The following is a 25,902-nucleotide window of genomic DNA, read 5'->3' on the forward strand; positions in this document are numbered from 1 at the left end:
CAGTTTGTTCTTTGTAATAGGTTTGCTGACTTTTTTGCCTGGTCTGGCCCTAACCTCAACCCTCTTATCTCTGCCTCTCAAGTAGCTGGGATTATAAGCATTAGCCACCACACCTGGCCACATATATTTTGTGGGTCAATAAAAATTTTATCTCTCTGGTGCCCATATGAAGCTTAAGCAAGTTTTCTTGTGTGTGTGTAGAGGAGGAAGAAGAAGAAGATGAGGATGATAACATGTCTACTGTGATGAGACTCAGGACTAAAATGCCATGGAAAACGTGTTGGTGGTACCTCACTTCTGGAGGGTTCTTCTTACTCTTCCTCATGATTTTCTCCAAGCTCCTGAAGCACTCAGTAATTGTGGCTATAGACTACTGGCTGGCTACATGGACATCCAAGTACAGTATAACCAACACTGGAAAAGCTGACCAGGTACTGTGGGTTCAGAGCTGCTTTGAAATCACCAAGAAACTATTGAGATTAGCAGTGATATCTTCTATGTAGACAGGTACATATAGCTCAATGGTCAGAGGAATTCTGGGATGATTCAGTAAGTTAGTAATTAGAACAATATCTGAAATAGAATAAACTTTCGATAATGTTAAAAAATGACATCTATCATTATTACTTTTATCTTTAAAAGTTTATCATAACAAACATTAAAGGTAATGTTTGGATTTGGATTCCAGGGAGTTCTACATAAATATTTTATTCATATAATGTGTGGGTTACACACACACAAGGGACTTTTTGTTGTGGCTTTGATGATTTTTAATTTTAACTACCTGTGTCAGTGTATTCTGACACATTCATTCTATGATTAAGGCTGAGAAGAATGAGCTTGAGGATGTAGAAAATCACAAATTTGTCCAAACTGAAGGGATTTGTTTCTTCATCTTCTTTTAGGGAAATCTTGAAAAAGAGTTAAAAAAAAAAAAGCGAATGGGAACTTGGCCCGAGGGATTATGGTGGAGATCTCCAAAAACTGCCCTGAATCTCCAAAATCTGCCCTCCTCCATTGTCTACATGTATCAGGATAGTGAAGTCAACAATCCTGATTAGCTTTCTAGTAAGAAAAACCTCATTTGAGGATTTCCCATGACAATTTCATGTTGGTTTCTTTCTAGACTTACTATGTGGCTGGATTTAGCATTCTCTGTGGAGCAGGCATTTTTCTTTGCCTTGTCACCTCTCTTACTGTAGAATGGATGGGTCTCACAGCTGCCAAAAATCTCCACCACAATCTTCTTAATAAGATAATTCTTGGACCAATAAGGTAAAAAAAATTGTTGTTTCTTGAAATAATAAAAGCATGCATTTTTAAAATTTACGTGAAATGTGAAACTTAAAGAATTTCTTCAGTTGTTGAGCAAAAGAACAGGGTGACCTTCTCCTGTTTATGACTCTAGATGATCCTGAGCTGTGGTCAGGGTCCAGACAGTTTGCTATTACCACACATGTCAATCTGTCTCCTGCCTAGGTTCTTTGATACCACACCCCTGGGGCTGATTCTCAATCGCTTCTCTGCTGACACCAATATCATTGATCAGGTGAGTACTTGAGCAACTCCCAAGTTCTAAAACAAATTTCTCAGTGTAAGCTAAATAGCATTTTAAGGTAAAGCATGATTATTCTTTTTATTTATTTTTATTTTATCGCGTTTACATTTACTCACATGTATATACATTGTTTGGACCACCTCCCCCCCGCCATGATTATTCTTAACATAGCTAAAATTTAAATTAAGGCCAATTTGTATTCCTATCAAATCATGAAAATGATTTGTAGAACAAATCTTAACAGAAAATCTAAATTCAAATTAGTTTTAATTAAACATCTAAAGTTCTTAGAAGTTTAATATCCATACAGATTGTCTCTCAGAAGCGAGGATGAGAAGCCAAGTGACCTTAGATGTCCTTTACTTTTAGGACATCTTGAAGCTTCAGATGGTGTGATATTTTAGGGACCGTTCCATGAATGCCCAGTTTAGTCTAAGATTCTTAACTCTAGAAGTTTCTCCTGAAAATAAAAACAGCAAACTCTAAAAGTGAACCACTCCAAGAACAAAACCCTTAAGAGGGCCGAGAAAGGAACGCTTCAAATCTAGGCTTCCCTTTTCTGACATTTTTGAGTGGCATTAAGAATCAAAAATTTACCCTTTATTTAGAAAAAAGAGCTCTTGATGTATTCCTCAGTATGCTGAGGAATTTTGGTGTTTTCAGGGGCTTGGTGTTAGTTCATCCTGTACCCAAAACACTTCATCAGGAATCCACATTGGAAAAGAAGTGACTCAATAGTCATTGTGTAGAAGAGGATACGATTGCTTCCCAAAAAATTCAAAAAAGCTAATACAACAAGGAAATAGAAAATTCAGTAAACCATTTGGACAAGACATATCATAGGGAAACTGCAAATTCCTCTACCATTTGAAAATCGTAGTGAAAAAGTAATTCCGTTCATGCTAACAACAAAGCTGCAATAATAGAAATAAATCTAATATGAAGAAAGATATCCAGTAATCTTAAAAGTCTTAAAAAGCTTGTCTATCTGTAGAGAGAGTCTCTCTATCAGATGTCAGATATTTTAAAATAACCATGAACTTCAAACACTCCATTAGTCTCAGGAGATAAGTAGATCAAAATAACAGGATGGACAATTTAAAAACACTGGCATATGTAGAAATTTAACACAGGATAAATGTGGCATCATTAGTCAGTGAGAAAATCATTAATTTTTAACATAGGATATTAAGATGACTAGTTTTCCATAAAATAGATAACAAATAAATAGAATGCAAATGGTCATAGGAAACCATAGAAGTATAAAAATAGGTGAGTGGTTTTAGAATCATGGAATGGGACAGGTCTTTCTAAGTAAGAACAATAAACAGAAAGGCCAGTAGAAATGACTATATAAAATTTGAAACTGTTACTGAGCTAAAAGCACAAAGACAAGTTTAAGATGTAAAAGAAAGAAGACAAATATTGTAGCATATATTTATATCATAATGTATATCATAATATATATTTGATATAGCATCTAAAAATCAATAAGGAAAAGATAAATAATCCAATCAAAGGACATGAGCAAGCAATTGCAGAATAATTTAAATGTCTTGTGGTAGAGCATATATAAGTAAGTTTTAAAATACTATGTTCCACTAAAAAGAAGTAGGTTTGTATACACTGACATGGGAAGATTTTCAGTCCATCTTAGAAAAGTTAAACAAGCACACAGGTGAATAAGACTTATTATACTACTGTTCTACAATTTAGTACACTAGAATGCCATTAATATAAAATACCCTAGATAAATTAAATAGGTAATCAATGATATGTAGATAGATAAACAGATACCAAACTTTGGGGAGTGAAGAATTGCTTGTAATGTACATGTTTATATACCTACTACTTATGTAACTATATAATCTCACATTAATATAACAGGAACACTTTGTTACATTGTAACCAATGTTTCATTTGAGCTAAACACATATTTTCTTCCAATGGCCTTCTTAATAGCATATCCCTCCAACGCTGGAGTCCCTAACTCGCTCCACACTGCTGTGCCTGTCTGCTATCGGGATGATCTCCTATGCCACTCCTGTCTTTCTGGTTGCTCTCGTGCCCCTTGGGGTTGCCTTTTATTTTATACAGAAATACTTCCGAGTTGCCTCGAAGTAAGTAATAGTGTTCTTCTCATTCTCAAAGCCCATACTTGTTACCATGAACTATGTTTGCAGAAGTGTTTTTTCAAGATAGTGTGGAATTTAGATGTGCCTACTTGAAACAGGCTTAAACCTATCCTTATACTATGATTCATTTAGAGATATCTCATAACTATTTCCATAATTGGTTGTCTGGGCCTTATGTATTTCTGGGCATATATTAACATATGAATTGCTCGGTTGAGTTTTGACAGATTGTGACAAATTTTTCATTCCTTGGTCCTTTTTCTGAATTTGATATTGACAAAAAACTGATAAAATCACCCATGGTCCCAAAGATGAAGAGATTTAATATCATTATATTCCAAAAAACAAGATTAAAAATTTGTAAATCCCTCAAATACATGATGTGAAATGGCAGAAGTTAAAAAGAGATTTAGAGATAAACAGTGATGGCTATAAAAGTGGATAATCTTAAATGTCTGAGAGGAGTGCAATGACTTAAAGACATTGGAAAATTTTGGCTAGGATTTGTCATATACTGAGAAGTTGAATAGTTAATGACGTGCAATATCAGTTGCTTTAAAGTTTTCTAGTTTAACTTTGAAGCTTAGCTACAAACAGTACAGGAAGTTCAGTTATCGCAGATAACAAAGCTGTTCTCAAAGAGATTTAGTCTCTCGTTAAAATAAAACATTTAGAAAGTGATCCTAAAATGTGGATTAAATGTTATAATAAAAAACACATCTTGAGTTTATTCAGAAACTTGAAAATATTCAATATGACTTGAGTGCAGTAAAGATGAAGGAAAGGCTGGTGGAGTGGCTCAAGTGGTAAGAGTTCCTGCCTCACAAGCCTGGGGCTCTGAGTTCAGATCCCAGCACTGCCAAAAAAACAAAGATGAAGGAAAACAGGGCAGTGAGAGAAAAAGGAAGGATTATAGTTGGGAACCTCTGAACATATGTAACATTTCATAATTTTTAATATATTTCTGCATTCAGTGCTATGAATTAGTATTCTTTAAATATCAGGGATCCACATTAAATTTAGAGGGTTTTTTTTTTTAAATCCCAAGTCTCATCTTTTTTTTGTAGCAAATTCAGATCAAAAGGGAGAAGCCAAGAATCAAATTCACTCTTTTATTTCTTCTAATGTTTTTGAGATGCTGCCTACTGAGAGCACAGAAGACCAGAGTTCACTCATCACTGCCGGCTGTGTTGGACTCTGTCTTTGACTAATGTCAAACAATCGTATCTTACTTCAACCACGTGCTCATTTCGGCCTATTTTTTGCCATTTGGCCATCAATTTGAATGCAAAGGTCAGGTAAACATTCCTGAGTCCACTTCAAATTTAAATATGGGTTTTGTTTAGAATCAGTGAGAATAATCCGTCCCCATTCATGGTGACCAAAACAAGTGGGGGAATGACAATTTTTTAAAGAATTAATGTTGGTAATGGATCAAACAACCATTTCAGTCCAACCATCCCTGTTTGAAAATCTCTTGAAGTGGGCAAAGATGACCACCTAAAATGAAATCTCAGACCAGTGGAGCCTTCAGGGCTCATCCATGTGGATTTGCTCAGGCAACTGAACAGATGAGCTTTGAAAACATCAAAAAATTTAAGTGGGGATCTCACTGCAGGAAATGCTGTGAGGTTTTGGAATATCTAAATTCACAGGTCTAATAGCTGTGTAAGTATTTCCTTCTTACAGGAATACAAGAGCAAGCTGTGTCTTCCCCCTTTGGTTGCATGAAACATAGTTTTATAAACAAAGATTGCTCTTTCCTCATTTTTTGGTCCCTGTAGTGACCATCTGCTACTCGTGTCAGATGTGTCAACAGCCACTTGTTTTATTTATAAAAATAAGAGACCATTCATATTCCTTCATTTTATTCTCTGACTTCCTTCCGTCTTTCCCTCCCCACATCTGCAATTTGGGAAGTGAGCAAGTTCATTTTAGAAACTCTGAATTGAAAAGACTTTGCTCTTTTTTGTGGGACTGTATGAGCAGCCAAGAACGACTTACGAAGTTGGAGATAGTTATGAGGTGACTCTGGCAGATGAATGTCAGTGTTGCTTCTCTGGTTCTCTAATCCCCAAAGACCTAGAAAAGGGCAGAAAAAGGAAAGAAAAGAAAAAAAGAGGAATGCTTTGAAACCAGAGATTTAACTCTTGGCTTGTCTTCTAGAAATGCAAGCTTGTATCATTTAAAGAAAAGTTGTCATGTGTATGCATCTTTGTGAAAAGGGTCACATTTGGGCATTTGTATTCATTGAGTACTTTTGTGCATATGTTATGTTTGTGTATACATGGATATGCACATATAGTTCCTGAGAGAACTGTGAACTGAAGTGCCATGAAGACAGGGATTCAACTCACTGTGGTCAAAGCTAAATTCCTTATCCTTTCCAAATCACTTCCTCTGTATCCACCACCCCCCCCAAACACACACACTGTGGTGAATAACACTCATTTTTTGAAGTGTGCTAAACTGGAAACAACCAAATAATATTTGACTTTTATTTTATTTGAGTTGGTACAAATAATTGGTCACTTCAGCCTATCAGGCAGCTTAGAAACCTATAGCAGGGTGTCTCACAACCAGCCTTTACACTTTGCTCAGCATCACACTAATTGGTAACTTTACAAGCCTCCCCCATAGACTGTCATCACTGTCTTCCCCACTCCCCATGTTCTTTCCTTCTTTACACCGTCTCCCAAGTTACACTGATTTGGCACAGCTCTGACCATTTTATTTTCAGTTGTCGGTGACTTTTTTTCAGACCATTAAGGACCTCTACAGGTGAGATTTCAACCCAACCTTTAAGTATGATAAGGACTTCAATGAAATAGACAAAAAGTGAATTTTAACTAAAGGAAAACAAGAGCAAGCACCAGCCTCTGAAGAACCTGGTGAGTTCAGTGGTGGTCTCTGAGCCTGGAGGTGTGTGAAGCTCACTTGTGTCATACTCTCTGTTCTAGGGACCTCCAGGAACTCGATGACAGCACACAGCTCCCTCTGCTTTGCCACTTCTCAGAAACAGCTGAAGGACTCACTACCATACGGGCCTTTAGGTAAGTCGACATGTTTTCTAACTGATAATTAGGAAACCTCATTAATAAGTGTTTATCAACAAATAATAGATAATTGCTACCAATTTTGGGGTGCATACTGTGTATCTGGTAGTGAACTAAACCAGGAGTAAGAAAATTGTGGTCATAAATGATCAGAGTTAATCACTTGAAATTTTTTTTCAACTTTATTTTATTTTTTTAATTTTTATTTTATTCATATGTGCGTACAATGTTTGGGTCATTTCTCTCCCCTTCCCCCACCCCCTCCCTTACCCCCCTTTACCCCTCGCTACCAGGCAGAAATTATTCTGCCCTTATCTCTAATTTTGTTGAAGAGAGAGTATAAGCAATAATAGGAAGGACCAAGGGTTATTGCTAGTTGAGATAAGGATAGCTACACAGGGAGTTGACATGCATTGCTTTCCTGTACATGTGTGTTACCTTCTAAATTAATTCTTCTCGAACTAACCTTTTCTCTAGTTCCTGGTCCCCTTCTCCTATTGGCCTCAGTCGCTTTAAAGTATCTGCATTAGTTTCTCTGCATTGAGGGCAACAAATGCTAGCTAATTCTTTAGGTGTCTTACCTATCCTCATACCTCCCTTGTGTGCTCTCGCTTTATCATGTGCTCAAAGTCCAGTCCCCTTGTTGTGTTTGCCCTTGATCTAATGTCCACATATGAGGGAGAACATAGGATTTTTGGTCTTTTGGGCCAGGCTAACCTCACTCAGAATGATGTTCTCCAATTCCATCCATTTACCAGCAAATGATAACATTTCATTCTTCTTCGTGGCTGCATAAAATTCCATTGTGTATAGACACCACATTTTCTTGATCCATTCGTCAGTGGTGGGGCATCTTGGCTGTTTCCATAACTTGGCTATTGTGAATAGTGCCACAATAAACATGGGTGTGCAGGTGCCTCTGGAGTAACCTGTGTCACAGTTTTTGGGTATATCCCCAAGAGTGGTATTGCTGGATCAAATGGTAGATCAATGTCTAGCTTTTTAAGTAGCCTCCAAATTTTTTTCCAGAGTGGTTGTACTAGTTTACATTCCCACCAACAGTGTAAGAGGGTTCCTTTTTCCCCGCATCCTCGCCAACACCTGTTGTTGGTGGTGTTGCTGATGATGGCTATTCTAACAGGGGTGAGGTGGAATCTTAGTGTGGTTTTAATTTCATTTCCTTTATTGCTAGGGATTGTGAGCATTTCTTCATGTGTTTTTTTGGCCATTTGAATTTTTTCTTTTGAGAAAGTTCCGTTTAGTTCACTTGCCCATTTCTTTATTGGTTCATTAATTTTGGGAGAATTTAGTTTTTTGAGTTCCCTATATATTCTGGTGATTAGTCCTTTGTCTGATGTGTAGCTGGCAAATATTTTCTCCCACTCTGTGGGTGGTCTCTTCAGTTTAGAGACCATTTCTTTTGATGAACAGAAGCTTTTTAGTTTTATGAAGTCCCATTTATCTATGCTATCTCTTAGTTGCTGAGCTGCTAGTGTTCCACTGAGAAAGTTCTTTCCTATACCTATTAATACCAGAGTATTTCCTACTCTTTACTGTATCAACTTTAGAGTTTGGGGTCTGATATTAAGATCCTTGATCCATTTTGAGTTAATATTGGCATAGGATCTAGTTTCAGTTTTTTGCAGACTGCTAACCAGTTTTCCCAGCAGTTTTTGTTGAAGAAGCTGTCTTTCTCCATTGCATATTTTAAGCACCTGTGTCAAAGACAAGTTGGTTATAGTTGTGTGGCTTCATATTCAGGTCCTCTATTCTGTTCCACTGGTCTTCATGTCTGTTTTTGTGCCAGTACCATGCTGTTTTTATTGTTATTGCTTTGTAATATAGTTTGAAGTTGGGTATTGTGATACTTCCAGTGTTGTTCGTTTTACTGAGTATTGCCTGGGCTATTCATGGCCTCTTGAATCACTTGAAATTTTAACAAAAATAAAGAAAGGATGAAGCAGCACATTGGAAAGGTATTAGCTGTGTGATTTATATGAGAATTTCCATGGCCTCTGTCTCCTCTTTTGTGAGATGGGGTAAAAATCTTGCTTGTTAGGACCATTGGACTAATTGATAGAATACATGTAAGCACTAAGCACAGTGTCTTGTCTGTTGAAGGAGCACTATATCAACAAGTTAAAATGGATGTCTAAATAATAGTAATAATAATCTTCACAAAAGGAACACTATTACACCAAAATTACTTTAGAATTTCATCTGTTTGTTAATGTTTATAACCAGAGAAATAACTTAATCTTCTGCTGAAGAATGTTTACTTAACTCTCAAAAAATTTCCTGACCCTATTTTCCTGTTCAAGTAAAATCAGAAAAGAAGGTGTCTTCCTGATTATTCCCTTTGAGCTAGAAAATTGACATGTTAAAGTGTTATATCTTTCTTCAACACAAATTACAGTATTATTGATTTCAATCAGAGATGTCTCTAACATAAGAAATTTATTTTTTAAGTGTAGAATTGGGTCACAGAGTAGGATACATAGATACAGCTTTGCACACCAGGATGTGTCCCAGAATTTCTGTAATTACGTAGATTTCTATAAATCCATGTAAGTTCCATCATGCTTCTTACACTGGTGTTTTTGTCACTATAGTGTGCCATGCCTTTTATTGAGAATTTCAAAACTGTGTATACTGTTTATTAGTATTGAATGTAGATATTGACATAAAATTTATATTCTAATTTTAGCAAGCAATGATAATTAATGAATACACTGTATTAAAGATTACTGTTTCCTCAAACATGTCCTTTCTAGATCACTTATATGAGAAATATTTATTTGAATATTGAACATATTCCAAGTACTATTCTTGCTGTAAATAAATGAAGATGAAATAGTCATGGCCTTTTAATCCCACCTCAACTAAACTTATTTGCCACCCCTGATCTTCCATATTATCCTCTTTATTTCCTTTGTAGTGTTTACCTGAGCATTTTAAATTACCTTTTAAAAATGTTTATATACGTCATTCTGAGTGAGGTTAGCCTGGCCCAAAAGACCAAAAATCGTATGTTCTCCCTCATATGTGGACACTAGATCAAGGACAAATACAACAATGGGATTGGACTTTGAGCACATGATAAAAGCTTTAGCACACAAGGGAGGGGTGAGGATAGGTAAGACACCTAAAAAATTAGCTAGCATTTGTTGCCCTTAACGCAGAGAAACTAAAGCAGATACCTTAAAAGCAACTGAGGCCAATAGGAAAAGGGGACCAGGAACTAGAGAAAAGAGTAGATCAAAAAGAATTAACCTAGAAGGTAATACACACACACTGGAAATTAATGTGAGTCAACTCCCTGTATAGCTATCCTTATTTCAACCAGCAAAAACCCTTGTTCCTTCCTATTATTGCTTATACTCTCTCTACAACAAAATTAGAAATAAGGGCAAAATAGTTTCTGCTGGGTATTGAGGGGGTGAGGGGGAGAGGGAGGGGGCGGAGTAGGTTGTAAGGGAGGGGGTGGGGGCAGGGGGGAGAAATGACCCAAGCCTGTATGCACATATGAATAAAAACAAAAGTTTATATGTTATTTATCCATCCCCTCCCACTAAAATGTAAGCTCTGTAAGAACAGCCCTTTTTTTTTTTCATGTTATATCACCAATATTTGGAAAAATGCCCAGCCCTGAGTAAATGCTTAAGAAATTTAAGTTGAGTAACTAGCCAGCTGGCATAGGCTCTGTCCTAAAGAGCTCACAACCTAGTAGGAGAGTGGATTTAAGAAAAAATGGCATTGTGCTCAGTGACTCACACCTGTACTCCCAACTACTTGGGATGTAGAGATGGGGAGGATCTCAGTTTGAGGCCAACACAGGCAAAATGTTTGTGAGACCCCATATCAGTCACTAAAAGTTGGTGTGGTAGCACATACTTGTCATCCCAGCTACATGGGAAGTGTGAATAAGAGAACTGCAGTCCAAGCTGGCCCAGCATAAATGTGAGAACTTAGCTCAACAATAACCAAAGCAAGCCAGGTGCCAGTAACTCACACCTGTGATCCTAGTTACTTGGGATGCTGATCAGAAGAATCACAGTTCAAGGGTAGCCATGTCCAAAATTTCACCAGACCCCATCTCAACCAAGAGCTGGGTGCAGTGGTACACATCTATCATCTCAGCAAAGGCAGAAAGTATAAAATAGGAGGATTGTGGTCCAGACCAGCCTGGGCAAAAAGTAAGACTTCATCTCCAAAATAACCAGAGCAAAATGGTTGGCGGAGTGGTTCACGTGGACTAACACCTGCCTAGCAAGTGTAAAGCCCTGACTTCAAACCCCAGCACTGCCATAAAAAATGGCAATTTATTAAGATGTGTAGTCTAATATGAGTACCACAAGAAACAACTGTGCCAGGATGGTGCCGCCATGCTGAATAGGGCAATAATTATTGAACAACAATTGTTTGAATGAAGAATAGTTGAACTGGCAGGTCAACCTGCTAGTCTTCAAAGCAGAGGTAATAGGCATAAAAAAGCATGAGGAATTCTTCTTAACATAGAAACCAAGTCCAGTATTGTTGGAGCACAGACAAGTACAAAGTGGGTAGCTATGTTAGTGAAACTTGAAAACACAAATGGAGGCTGGTATCTAAAGGATATTGAGTAAGTTCTTCTAAGGAAATGAAATCATATGTTCTCCAAGTTGGAGAGTCACTGAAGATTTTTTTAAACAGGAAAGTGACAAGATCAGAGATGTGTTTATTAGGATCACTGATATACAAAGGATGAGTTAAGATGGTGGAGATGAAAGGCAGGAAGATGGTGGAAGGCTGTTGCAAGTGGTCCAGGTGAGAGGTGGCCAAGGCTGGCTAGAGCAGGTACTAAGGACCTGGAGAGAAAGTAAGGGGAGTAAGAGGAATATTTTGGAAGTGGGAACAAGGAGATTTAGGGACTCATTAAATGTGAGGAATGAAATTGAGGGGAAAATTGAAGATGATTCCCTCTAGGTCTCTGATTTCCATAAGTAGGTACAGTTCCCACATTAGGAAACGGAAGATGGTGTGGAAGACTGAGTTAGGGGACAGTGAGTTTAGCTATGAAGAGACACAGTGGTGATGAGATGTCCATTTGGAGACATTGTGGTCAGTTGCATATGCAGGGCTAATGTGGAAACCAATATGGAGGATCCTCAAAATACTAGAAGTAGACCTACCTTAATGACCCTGCAACACAACTCTTGGGCATATATCTGAAGGAGTGTAAATTAATATACAAGAAAGACACCTGCATACCTATGTTTATTGCAGCTATCCACAACTGTGGAATCAGCCAAGGTGCCTAACAGCTGATGAATGGATAAAGAAAATGTGGAATTTACTCAATCATAAAGAAAAATGAAATTGTGCCATGTGGGCTGGTGAAGTGGGTAGCGTGTCTGTTTAGTAAGCATGAGGCTCTCGTTCAAACCCAGTAACACCCCCCAAAAATTATATTATTTGTATGAAAATGAATGGAAGTGGAGATCATCAGGTTGAATGAAATCAAGCACAAAATGCCAAATATCATAAGCTCTTGCTCATTTGTGGAACCTAGACCTAAAGTTATGGTTATGATGATAGGTCATGAATATGAAAGGAGGATAGTCTGAGGGGAATCATTGGGAGAAGGAGGAGGAAAATAAAGGATGTCGAGGAGTGAAGAGTATGGAAATACACTGCAGATATGTATACACACACATAAAGATAGCATCAGTAAACCCATCAAACCCTGTTTCCACAAAAGGGGAAAAGGAAGTCAAGGAATGGGAATTTAATGAAGGGGGTGAATTTATTTAAATTCCATTGTATGCATGTATGGAATTATCACAATGACACTTCCTAATATTATTAATGTATGTTAATTAAAAATATAATAAAACTATTTTTTAAAAAGATTGTCTCAGAGAAAAAGATAATGGATTTGGGTGTCATCTTCTTACCAGATATTATTTAAACTGTTGGCTATGGATTTGATTGCCAAGGAAGAGAGTGTAGGCTAAGAAAATCTTGTACAAACTTTGCTGACCACCAACACTTAAGGAATAGTGAACAAAAAAAAGACCCTGTGTAAAATACAGTCTTCCAAGCTGATGATTTAAACAAAATAGGTCTTTTTAGGTTCACACTTCAGAGTAAGATAGGCTCCTTGACCCATCCCTCAAAACCTCCTTTTGTGTTTGGCTAACTGGTGCTTACCTAATTGCTGGAATATCAGTCTGTGGTCATCGTCTGCTGTGAGAAGACTTCCCTGAATATCAGAATGTAGGATCCATACTTCTTAAGATCTCTGTGCTAACTTGGTTCCTACTGATCACACTGTATGATAAACATCTGTTTCTGTGTTTGCATTGCTCTATAAGATCAGGAGTTCCTCAAGAACTGGTAAAATGTCTTTTATCTTTTTCCTCAGCATATTAACAGAGATAGGCTCATAGTGAATGTTCAGATGTTTTATGAAAGAGTTAAACAACATTTCACTGATCAGTCTATCACTTCTTGCTAACGTCGCCATGACTCTTTCTTTGCTTCAACTTCTTGTATCTACTTCCAGCTTTTTTCCCTGGGGCAGTCCGCTTGAACTCTCTTCTCTAGTTAATGTCCTCACAGAGGAGATGGTTCAGTGTCTCTTGTCATTACCCCAGTCTTCCAACTAAACATCCTGTGAGTACCTCCTGATCCTGGCCAACCCTGACATAGGCCAACTCGATGCTACCAAGTCCAAATCAGTGCCTCCATAAGGAAGGAGAATCTAGACCATAACAAACTTGTCCTTATGACTACTGCATTAACAAACTGAGCCTTACAAAGATCAACTGTCTTATGAGTGACAAGTTAATGGCGGTGAAGATGAATTTCATCGAGGCCTCTCCTCATGTTCTACATATATGTCCAGATAGGAAAGCCCAGCATCCAAGCATTTTGCCTCCCTAATAGCCAACAAAGGCATCTAAGTGTCCAGCTGAAATTTTTGATAGCCTACTTCCAAATGACAACTTCTGATAAACATTTATCTCTAATAGCTCTACCTGGGTTAATGATAGATCTAGAAGGCCTGACTGCTGTACCTATGTTTGGTTCATATGTACCCTGGGCAATATCACTGTAAAGATGTTTTCCTCCTTCCAAGGTCAAATGTTGTCATGTACTAGGAAATACTCATTTTCCTACCAAAAAAGAGGAATTCAGACTAGGAATTCCTGGAGGAATTTTCTAGTTGAGAAAATAAGCCATCTAGGTAGTAGGCAAAGATTCAGGATAGTGTAAGAGTTAGAGTTTAATCACCTGAAATTTTAACAAAATCAATGAAACATTGTAATGATGAGTTACTTAAATAAGGATACTGGTGTCGTTGTTGTTAAACAAGTGAAAACTTAAGGAATTGAATGGGCAAGGTGGTAAAAACAAAGGATGGAAAAGTGTCCTTTTATGTAGCTATTGGTGATGTTAAGAACAGAAATGATAAAGTGGAAAAGAATCAAAGTCAGGCTTCAGTGCTTTGAAGAATTAATACAAAATGAGAACATGGAGGTATCAAGGAAAAGCTACTCTTTCAAGAAGTTTCATTGAGGGAGGAAGGAGTTAAAGGGTTGATAATTAAAAGCGATAAAAGCGAGAGCACACAAGGAAGGGGTTAGGATAGGTAAGACACCTAAAAAACTAGCTAGCATTTGTTGCCCTTAATGCAGAGAAACTAAAGCAGATACCTTAAAAGCAACTGAGGCCAATAGGAAAAGGGGAACAGGTACTAGAGAAAAGGTGAGATCAAAAAGAATTAACCTAGAAGGTAACACCCACGCACAGGAAATCAATGTGAGTCAACTCCCTGTATAGCTATCCTTATCTCAACCAGCAAAAACCCTTGTTCCTTCCTATTATTGCTTATACTCTCTCTACAACAAAATTAGAAATAAGGGCAAAATAGTTTCTGCTGGGTATTGAGGGGGGGGAGAGGGAGGGGGTGGAGTGGGTGGTAAGGGAGGTGGTGGGGGCAGGGGGAGAAATGACCCAAGCCTTGTATGCACAGATGAATAATAAAAGAAAAAAATAAATAAAAAATAAAATCCTAAACCAAAAAAAAAAAAAGCGTTTCTTTTTTATACTATATTTTTATTTTTAAAAAGATAATGAGCTAGAGATGGATGAAGTAGAGATACAGGCAAGATAGACAATTGATGGAGCAAATATTTATGGCAGAATGTCAGGGATCTGTCCAAGGGCCAAAGTGGAGAGAGAAGAGCTTGAACAAGGTTTGGTATAGAACTCCTCTGTGAAGGTGAGGAAGGGATGTGAATGAATTCAGGCAGGCTGATAGGTGGAGCTGTGGGGTGTTTGCACGTTCAACATGAGTCTTTCTTTTCTCCCTGAAGAAGGTGAGGTCATCTGAGAGCTGTAGGAACAAGAATCAGGTAGCACATCTTGAAGAAATTGAGGAAGATGTAGAATGAAAAAGGAAATTGACCAAGACTCAAGGTTCAGATTTTTCATCTACCTTCTTCACTAGACCCATGAGCAGAATTTAGCATTACTATTATTTTTACATTGGGAAAAAGCTGTAAGAAGAGCAAAATGTTATCCATTAATCTTCAATTCTTGAATTATAGTTGGAAGAAACAAAGACAACTCGACTTACACCTAGAGGTATCCTGTATGTAAATCCAGGTTGTGGTATTTCAGAGTTCATTTCAAAAGCAACTCTTAAATATCATAAGTATCAGCATTTTAAAAACAAGAACAAGTCTTGAAAAGGAGGGGATGGATGGCCCTGCTTTCAGGGATAAATTTCTAGAATCTTTATGCTTGATGTCTGTGATCAAGAATGAAACATGTTCTTTTCCATCCATCTGTTCCTTTCTCTCAATCTACCAGGAGTCCCTAGAGTCCTGAGCTCTTTTGGAAAGTTAATATTTACTGATTAGACTGCTCCCCCACCCTTTCCTCAAGGTTCATGGTGTACTCACATGAAGCAATGAACTCCCTCAAGTAGTTTACCATGAGAGTATCACAGTTAAATTAGACTAAGATGTCAGTGACCCTTCCTACATTTTTATTTTTTTTTTTTGTCTGACAGAATAAAGGTCTAAGAATGTTCAGAAGATGAGCTGGATGTGGATGAAAAGATACAGACTGACTGTGTCAAAGTTTCCATTAGGAAAACAGAAAGTTTCTTGCCAAATAGAAACACACAGAAAGAATGCTCCCTGCATTTTACCCCTCCCCTCTCACTGCTGCTTCAGACTGCTGCCAGCCTCATTTACAAACTCTTTAAGAGCATGTCTGAAACAATACCCCAGACAAAAGCTAGAGGAAGAAGAGTCCCAGAAAAAGCATTGTGTCAGAATCAAGTGTTTGATGCTCATCTCAGTTTTGGTCTGTTGGGTTTGGTCCAAGTGGGCTCTTCTTCCATCTTTCCATCACCACAGTCCAGCAAGGCAAGAGACTCGTTTCAAGCTCATGAACAAGCTGGGCTTTCTTGTTTTTGTGCTTTTGCTTATGTTACTTCTCCTACTTAGAATGTCTTGTTCACCTGAAAAATTTGGCTCATCACCTAAAGCCAGGCTCACACCATCTTCCCTGATCATCTCTGATCAGTACAAATCACCCCCCTCCTTCATGTTCATGTAGCTTTTTGTGCATAGGATCATTATAAGTAGGTCCTGTGCTGCACCATTCTTATTTACTGATACTGAGTTTATTTCCTTTGCTGATTGGGAATGGGGATGTAAGCTCACTCATTTTTATATACCAAGAAGCTCGCATAATGCCTCCTTTAGCACTAATACCTGCTAAATGCTACCAAATGAATGGATAAAAATCCATCTAACATGTCCCTAGCAAGTACAGAAAGAGCCTCCCTTTATAGTTCACATCCAACATCTCAGTAACTCCTGTAACCTTCTGAGCACCCTAGCTTTTATTTATTGACTATATTCATCTCTAAAAGGGTCATCTGGAGGGTGAGCATGTTCTGTGGACACACGGTGTCCCACACCAGTGTGTTGCCACGCACAGGTTCTGTGCATGGCATTTAACTCAAGGCTGCATAACTCAAAAATGAAGTAATGATTTTGCTCTGATTGCTGAATCCTTTGATTACTGTAGATCAGAGATTCCTGTCTGACTGAATTATTTATCTGGTTTGACATATTGGAATGATCAGATTGATTGGAAAGCTATCAAGTATCTGCTTTATATTGGCCTGTATGGATTGCTTCACTGGGCCAAGTAGCTTACCCCACCCAGGAATTCTTCATTTTTGATACAAGTGATGGTTTACTAAAATGTTTTGCACATTTACTTGAAGATTTGGGTATGGGCTGGGGCCCTCTTTTATCAAGCAGAGATCATTATCAGGTGGTCAGATGAAATTTGGCCATTTCTTGCAAAAAATAACCCGTAGATGAGTTACAGAAGACAAGTCATGGCTGCAATGGTTGAATGAGTTCACGTTTCATTTGGCATTTCCCCAACTGACAAATCCATTACTTTCCAACTTCCTATTGTTTCTGTTATTCAGAGAAAATATCTGCAAAATGGAAAGAGACTATTTTTGTAGTTTAGAAAAGGTTTTTTACCATGTACTATGAGTTTCTGTGAGATAGTAACTCACATGTTCAAATAGATAAGGTTGTTGTTAACAGCTTCATCTACAAAGTAGGCTGTAAAGAATTTGATCTGATTATGTTAGAGATCAAGAATGAACTTAATTTGTCAAGGACTAATATCCAAACTATTAAGTACCCCTTAACTACCGCATACCCAGATGTCCTGTTATGCATTCACAGCCTTACAAACAGCTTAGAGTTTTGGGGTGTGCACATCTTATCCTCTGCTTCTTGCCAGCCCACTTTTCATTTTGAGCTCCCAGAAATGACAGGCAAATGAGAAATATGAAAATACCTATTTACCTGTTACAAACGCATAGTTTCCTATCTTCCTTCCTTCTCACCCAGCAGCCCCCAGCCCCCTCTAACTGTACCATTTGGAAGTGTAAAGTAAATGACGTAAAAAGAAGGTAGAATATGTTGCATTTCTCTATATCTTATCATGGTTTTTTAGGGCCCTTGCAACATAGGTCATGCCTTGTTTTCATGGCCCTAATAATTCTGTGGAAATTTGCAAAACGATCCTTAATAAAAATTTGTCATTAGAAAGACTCCTTTTCTTAGTAGGGGTGTGAAAAAGGTGCAAACACTCAGCCTCACTCTATTCTACTAAGAATGCTGTAGAGCAAATGCAGCTGGTCTTTATTGTGAAGCGGGAGTTCATTTGCCCATCATCCCATTCCATCACTTTGTCACTGTATTGAGTAAATTGTGTAGTAGTAAGTGTGACTGTTTTTTATTATTTCTCCTGTTGTGGGCTAACATCGTAATATTTTTGTTTCCTGCAGGCATGAAACAAGATTTAAGCAACGTATGCTGGAACTGACAGATACAAACAACATTGCCTACTTATTTCTCTCAGCTGCCAACAGATGGCTGGAGGTCAGGACGGTATGTTCATTTCATGATTTCGAAATAGAAACCAAATACAAAAGAGTCCTGGTGCAGAGATGCAGACAGTTGTAAAATTAGTCTTTTACTGAGATAAATCCCCAAGTCCCACATTTTCTGGATTTGAAAAGAGCTCAGGTTTGTTTATGTTACAGATGAAATTAATAATAATGGTTTAGCTAATCGCAAGATAAATAGCCCCGAAAGAAAAAAATTCATTTTATGTTCATTATAGCTGCTAGACTACATAACTTAATGGAATGGCAAATATTTATATAGCTTCCATTTTTTTTAAAGAGCAAATTTGACAAGTGACCAAATGTTCTTATTTCCTTCACTGAGCTGGACAGGCCTGGAAGGGATAGCAGCTTTCTGTGTTTTATGCTAGAGGAGGTTCATGTTAGCATTGAATGTGAAGAACTATGGTTAGTTATGTATTGCTTTCTCATCTCCTGTGTGATGTAGAATAAACACAAGATTTGTACAGACTTCATTAGCAAATTATTTTATTTGAGTACCAGTTCCCCATCTATAAAGTAGGAATAAGATTATGTACCTTATGGAGATATTAGGATTAAAGATAATATGAAATCCCTGGTATACTGGTAAACACATTTTAAAATGTCTTTTAAATGGACGGATGGATGATCAGATGAGTGGAAATGGTACTTACCCCGGTAAGTGGTTCTGAAGCCACAAAGCCTAAGTGAAGTATAAAGTGGGAGAAAGATGAGATACAAGTTCTAGAAGAGAAACGGGTATTGCTCCCCACTGGCCTGTGCATCCTCAACATGAACAAGCCACTTTGGTGGTAATGAGTTCAGTGTAATTTTTTCATAGTTACCTTTCAGTTGTTGTTGCTAGAAGAACCTTATTCTGACTGATACTGATTCCCTACCGGATGTTTAAAACTCAACAACCAGAAAGGGCAGATGATAAAGGGAATTTGATAGGGATGAAGTGAAGGTGCTCATGTTAAAATGTGAGTAGTTGATGGATGGAGATGGAGGGATGTGGTTGGATATGGAACCTTGGACATCTGGTGAGCTCTAGTTACCATGATTACACTCTGCTTTACAGAGATTCTTCACCACTCTACTAATCATTGTGTATGAATTATTCAGCAACATGGCACTATTGTATTCCATGAGTTTTTGAAGGAAGCATTGGTTATTGATAAGAAACTTCTTCCAGGTAACTGTAAGCGTTAAAAGAAGGCAGGGCAGAGTGTCTCAGGAATTGTAACAATGTAAAGTGAAGTGTTGTTTAAGATTTATAGCCAAACTTTATTCCTGTACTCTATCCAGACCATCATCCTCATTTTAGGCTTCTGTCTGTTGCATGTGTCTTTTTAAAATTTGTGTTTTTCCCTAAGGGAAAACATCCTATCTGAGTAATGGAATTAATGATAAAATAGCTTAATGAAGGAAGGTTCCAGGATCATAGGAGGGATGGTATTAGTTACCTGTGTGTAATTTTCCAAAACTTAAAGAGCAGGCATGCCTTTTGGGGCAAGTGTGTTTGAGGTAAGTGTGCAACTGCGACTCTTTTGCCCTTTCTACTGTCAGGTTTACAGACAAGTGAACAAGAATGTTTAAATATTTGAGAATATTTAAGCAAGCCACATGTCCAGACAAGATATCGAGCCTAAGGCTGCCAAGAAAGGGAAGGTCAGGATAAATTAGAAAGGAACAGCAGCCAACTAAACATGGTTTAGTTTGACCCAACACTTAACTCCCATGTGGAAAAGAAGTCAAACCTACCTGAATATAGAAGAATTCTAGTTCCACCTGCAGAAACTAAATACTGACCTTTTAAACAAGAAGGGAAGAAACTGCCATTAATCTCATTCTTTTTTTTTTTAATTTTGAGACAGTGTCTCCCTATGGAGCCCAGGCTGGCCTTGAACTCATATTCCTCTTGCTTCAGCCTCCCAACTGCTGGGATTTCACCCACTCAGCCTCATCCATTACTTTACAATACATTTGTCATTACGTCTTCTCTTAAGATTTATTAAGCTATTCTTATTACTAAAATTCTCCTTCAAACACTAATACAAAAATTTAAGGATGGTTCATATCTGAGTTTCAACACCAAAACAATAACAATAATGAAAACAAGATTAAGGTGTCTTTTGTTTGTTTCTGATGGGTGAAAGCCAATTTTGGTAAGAAATTTTTGTTGATTTATTGCAGTTTAAGCATATCAGCTGACAGAAGTCAAAGTTCAAGGTCCTTTGTGTGTGATTTGTCTCTATTAATATGACAGTAAGTTTGTACACTGCAAATTTTCATCAGAACCAGGTGTAATTAAATATAAGTGCTATACTCCAAGAACATACAACACAAACAGAAAACTGAATAAATTAAGTAGATAATTTCTATTGGGAAATAATCTTTTCTCCCAATTGTATGCCTATCCATGACCTCATTACTACTGTGCTTCTGTGGATGTGTCCATGTCGCTGGAGGCACAATTTCAGCTTGAAGTCCTGGGTTTCATGTCAGGAATATGAATGTGGATATACAGGACCTTGGAGACTAGGGTGTGAACTGTTCTCTGAACCTCACAGCTGGCTGTATTCTGCTTTGTAAGTCACATGGAAGAAGTATTGAAAACTTCTACTCGGCCCAGTAAGTCTGCATGGGTCTTGTCTGTGGTGTCAGCTCAACCCTCTCCTTTCCCTTCGTTTGCCATCTTACTCAAGAAATTACCTACAGCAAATATTCTTAGAATTCCCAGAGCAAAACCACAACTAAAATGGTACAAGAAGGGCTAGCGCCTTGAATATAAATTGCAATAGACAAACAGGATGCAGATTTGGGAATTTTTATGAAGTCCAATTCAGGGATTCAAAGTCTTCATGCAAAAAGGAGAAAACTTGATTCCATAGTTTATATGGCTACTTACTTGTTTCCTCTCTCTTCCTTCCCAATCCTAGCTTTCAGAAGTAATGTCATTACCTGCTATTGACAGAAAATGCCAAGGTTGAAGAATAGTAGAGAAACCAGAGCAAAACCAGGTGTTTGAATTCGGGAAGGTCTCTGGTCCCCTCCAATATTTGTTATCATTTTTTTGTTTTGGTTTCAGAAATACATGACTTTCTTCTCTCCCTATTGACATTAAGACAATCACAATTTATTGTCTTTCTCTGGTTATACAGTTTTCTCTATAGAGGATTTAGCCTTACCTACCGCATTCATTTTAAATTGGGGAAAAAATGAAGCCTGTAACACACATCAAAAATAGAACAAGAGTCTAAAAGAATAAAATGATTTGGCTGGTAGAAAAGTAGCTAGAAGTGGCCACCCGGGTTGCTTTGGCAGCAGAGGGGACTGTTTTTCATCTGGGTGCCAAGTGAAGTGGGCCGTGGTTGTGCGCCATGTGTCACTACGGCCTAACCTTTGAATGCTGCTGACGTCCTTCTGTTCAGCACAGCATTTTCCCTTCATCCCTCTGCACTAAACAACTCCAGTCCTTTGGCATTGGTGTTTCCATTTGCAAAAATTGTGTAATTCTATCTTATGGTTGTCTTTCCAAGGCTTTGTCTTCCTGTGTGGTGAAAAGATAAAAGAAAATTCACATCAGGAAGCCAAAAAATAAAAAAGGCTTGAGTCACCATGCAAAAAAAAAAAAAAAAAAAAAAAACTCTTCAGGCTGAGCTTGCACAAGAGTCTGTCTTGTGAAACAATGCAGAGTCTTTTTGCATTTACAGCACAACAGTGGACAGGTATGCAATGACCTTGTAATATGAAGGCTCTGATATCTTCTCTTCAATACCCAGTGGTACTGTAAATATGGATTCCTGAGAGTCACTGGAAGGAAAGAGATCATGTGTTTTTTAGTTGCTATCAACTATTCACAAGTCTGTTTATAGAGAATTACAATTTTCATGATAAGCCACATAGGGATAGATGTCTTCAAACCACTAGAAATCTGACAAGAGGCTACTCTTTTGACATGGAAATAAAAGGATGCACGTTTTCAGGGGAAGGTTGGATTCATAAAATTGATAGAAATTGTCATTAGTACTATACAAATAAAATATCCTGTGGTTGGCTCTTTTTTGAGAGTCTAATTAATATGTTTAGGATTAACATAAATGGGATTATTTCCTAACTTGAATCTGTCATTCCATTGTGTCATTGTGACAGATGTTTGACACTGAATAGACTGGTGAGGATGGTAAGGACTAGTGATCCTCTGTGTGAGTTACTCTGACCTTCTGCTTCTGTGTTCTTAATTCATTACCTTCATGCCATCTTATTGTTCACATATTTGAAGAGAAATGGAAAGAGGGTGAAACCATAGCTTCTCTCTAAACTTGAATAAGGGAAGTGGAAAATGGGGAACTAACATAAGCTTTTGTGTTATATGGAAATTTCACATTTCTCCACTACTGTAGTATTTGAAGGAAAGTAATTGTAATTTAGTGATTTCAGAAAGTAGTTTCCTTCCTTCCTTCCTTCTCTCTTTCTTTCCCTCCCTTTCCTCCTTCTCCTCCTTCTCTCTCTCTCTTGCTCTCAATTTCTGTGGGACTGGGGATTGAACTCAGTACCTTATGCTTGTTAGCTTGCTAGGCAGGCACTCTACCACCTGAGCCATGCTTCTGGCCCTTGTGTTTATGTTTTTGTTGTAGTTTTTGAGATGAAGTTGGCCTTGAACTTTCAACACTCATACATCTGCCTCCTGAGTACCTGGGATCACTGGCATGTGCCAACTATGAAATTTCTTGATGAACATTGCATACCACAGTGTTATCTCTTATGCAGATCACTCAAAATTCTCATCAAATGCCTCCCCAAAATTTCCTGTGTTTTAGAGAACACATTCTTGAGCAGTGGAAATATTTCAGCACTAAGCTAGGAAGTGTCTAGTTAGTATAGTTAATAGGTAGCATGATTAACACTTTCTAAAAAAGAAACAGTATAAATGAATGTTTTAATGATGAATAACTTTGTTATAGATACTAAATTACAGATAATGACTTTCATTCAAGCTATAGTATCTATTTGAATGTAGTTGACTGTAGATTTTGATAATTGCTATACAAATTATATACAATTAACATGCTAATTCAAAAAGGGAAGAGTTTCAAAGACATTTTCTAGAACATTATCTTTACATATGAATTTGGGCATGTGTTAATTACTGGGCTAACAATTAATAGTGTCTAATGACCACATTGAAAACTTCACAATTCATTTTGAAAACACTCAACCACATGAAGAGACCAGAAAACACAGAAGTTATAATTTAGCACATATAAATGGAATGCTCCCATGGTTGTGTTTTCCTTATTACAACATATGGATTGGCCTCATCCCTTTACTTCTCTTTTCACTCCTCTTGCTGGCTCTTTTGCCATGATACAACTCTCTATGTGTTACAAGAAATTATCTTTTTAATTCAGTAAAAAATAGTCAATATTTTCATCCAGTTGAATCTACCATTTAGTTCTTTGCAGTATGTGAATCCAAGCCCAGTATAGAATATGAAGGTTTCTATAGTAAACTAAATAGAGAGAGAGAGAGAGAGAGAGAGAGAGAGAGAGAGAGAGAATGAGTATTCAGAGACAGAGACAGATTGAGTGTATAATCCTTATACTTCTTTTATTCTATTTATGGGAGGTTCAGGTTCACTGCTTAATTTTCATTTATTTAGATTCAATGATTATTTTGTTGTTTCTTATCTCAGATGTGGTCTTGCTCTATTCTAGTCCCGTTCTGATCTGCTCTTTGTAAAGAACATGCAATACAGGATTTTACGACCTGCTTCCCACTGAAATAGTAAAAATGATAATAATTTGGCACTGAATGGTAAAGCTCATGACTTACATGAGAATGTTTTTCACTTTAGAAAACCAAAGAACACCTATCACTTATGCCTGGCAAAGCTTTGTAAGAGACAGTCATATCATAATTCTTAGTGGGGGATAAGAAGGTCACAAAACTTGGTATTGGACTTCCTACTTTATCAGATAGACATTCCTGTAGGATCTTGCCTGGCTCAACTCTTTAAGTCTGGAAATACATTGGTGGAGAATCAAATGATTCTCAGGAAGCCTAAACACAGTCAGTTTGTAGTTGGCTCATAGAAAAGTTTGGTAAATGTTCTGTGAATGGTGCAAATTTGTACAACTATTTATTCTGTAAAGAATTACTGAAACTTTCCAATGTACTTACCAATATTCCTATGGATGGAAATAATAATAGCAAATATTTATATAGAAACCTGTCTTTGTGGAAGTCTGATTCTAGTGAAAATAGACATGTAAACAAGTACAATCACTTTAGATACCTCTTAGTCCTTCATGGAAAGCAAAGCAGGATAATAGGATAGAGAACAGCTCCAAGGTTGGGGTTAATGGCCAAGAAAAGAAGGGCTCTCCAAGAAGGTGATATTAGAATTGACCCTTAAATGATGAGACGGAGCTAAGTGTCAAAGACCTGTGGACAAATATTTCAGGCAACCATTGGCAGAAACAAAGTAAGAGTAGTCCCAATAGAAAAAAGGCCAGAGTGGTTGGAGCAGAGTGCAGGAATGGGAAAGGAATCTCAGATAAGAAGAGAGTAGGCAGAGCCTAAAATTTGCTTTATATCATCAAAAGTTCAATCTTCCATTGGAGTTTGAATTTATCATAGTACATTGATTCTAAACAAGGAAGTCATGTGACTTGATACATACTTTTAGAAGAATGAATGAATGAATGAATGAATGAGTGAAAGAGACTTTTCTTCCCAAAGAAGTAAACTGACAGGGAGTAGAGGATAGAAATTAATACAAGAAACATCATGCTTCAAGCTCTTCATGTATTCATTCCCCATGAAATTTCTCAATAGCCAAGCATATCTTGCTGGAAGTATCCTCTAGTACTAATTTACTTCCTGCAACTTATTACTAAAACTGTATGAGTTTTTTTTAGAAATGATAATGTGTAAAAAACAAATATATAACATAACTTTAAAAATAAGAACTTGATACAAGGAAGCTGAAAAGAAAAAAATCATACAGCTATAAATGTGTTCGAAGTATTTGGGAGTACATTGGCATTTATGAACCATAAAAGAACAATCCAGACCAGTGAGAGTCTATGTCTGTGAAGTTATTATTGCAAATAAAAGGGAAGAGAGGAAGAACTGTCTGACTGGGATGATGTGATAAGTTGTTATCACTTGGCACATCAGAAGAAACAATCACAGAAGTATTTACATGTGTGGGATTTATTGCCTCCAGATTATGACTCTGTGGTTTCTCTTTTATTCTTTGTAATGATTATGGAAATCAGTACAGAATTATATGTTAGTACTTGGTTTGGCCTTTGATGTTTTATGATGCATGTTTTTTAAGCTTGTTTCAAACATTTGAAAATCATCCATGAGGACAAAAAGGCATTCTGATACAGGAGATGAGGAAATCTCTAGTTAGCATATTTATTTCTTTCAAAAATCTCTGCGAAATCAGGTACTGTTTCTATTTTCCACAAAACAGATGAGACCCAGGAGGTTTAAATTACTCATCAGAGCTCACAAGCTAGTAACTGACAAGGCCAGCATTTAAATTCAGGTTCTACTTCCACGCTGGTTTCATTGTTTGCTCTGTAACAGCTTGACCTTTGGGTATGTGTTTGAAGAGGAGCAATAACCATGTGAGCTAATTAGAGA

The 25,902-nt window shown here is 37.4% G+C and overlaps 1 protein-coding gene across 15 annotated transcripts in view; it reads left to right on the forward strand.

Annotated features, from left to right (window-relative positions):
- Nucleotides 1–25,902, forward strand: part of Abcc9 (ATP binding cassette subfamily C member 9) — a 135,159-nt gene that overhangs the window by 87,825 nt on the left and 21,432 nt on the right. For all 15 annotated transcript variants that reach the window (XM_074075895.1, XM_074075894.1, XM_074075905.1 and 12 more), the window contains 6 exons: nt 202–431; nt 1,127–1,275; nt 1,480–1,549; nt 3,521–3,678; nt 6,654–6,746; nt 18,136–18,238. In XM_074075895.1, coding sequence (XP_073931996.1) covers nt 202–431; nt 1,127–1,275; nt 1,480–1,549; nt 3,521–3,678; nt 6,654–6,746; nt 18,136–18,238 — 803 coding nt within the window. The remainder of the gene's footprint in view (nt 1–201; nt 432–1,126; nt 1,276–1,479; nt 1,550–3,520; nt 3,679–6,653; nt 6,747–18,135; nt 18,239–25,902) is intronic.

Source organism: Castor canadensis, chromosome 6, assembly GCF_047511655.1.
Source record: "Castor canadensis chromosome 6, mCasCan1.hap1v2, whole genome shotgun sequence".
In the NCBI taxonomy this organism is placed as follows: domain Eukaryota; kingdom Metazoa; phylum Chordata; class Mammalia; order Rodentia; family Castoridae; genus Castor; species Castor canadensis.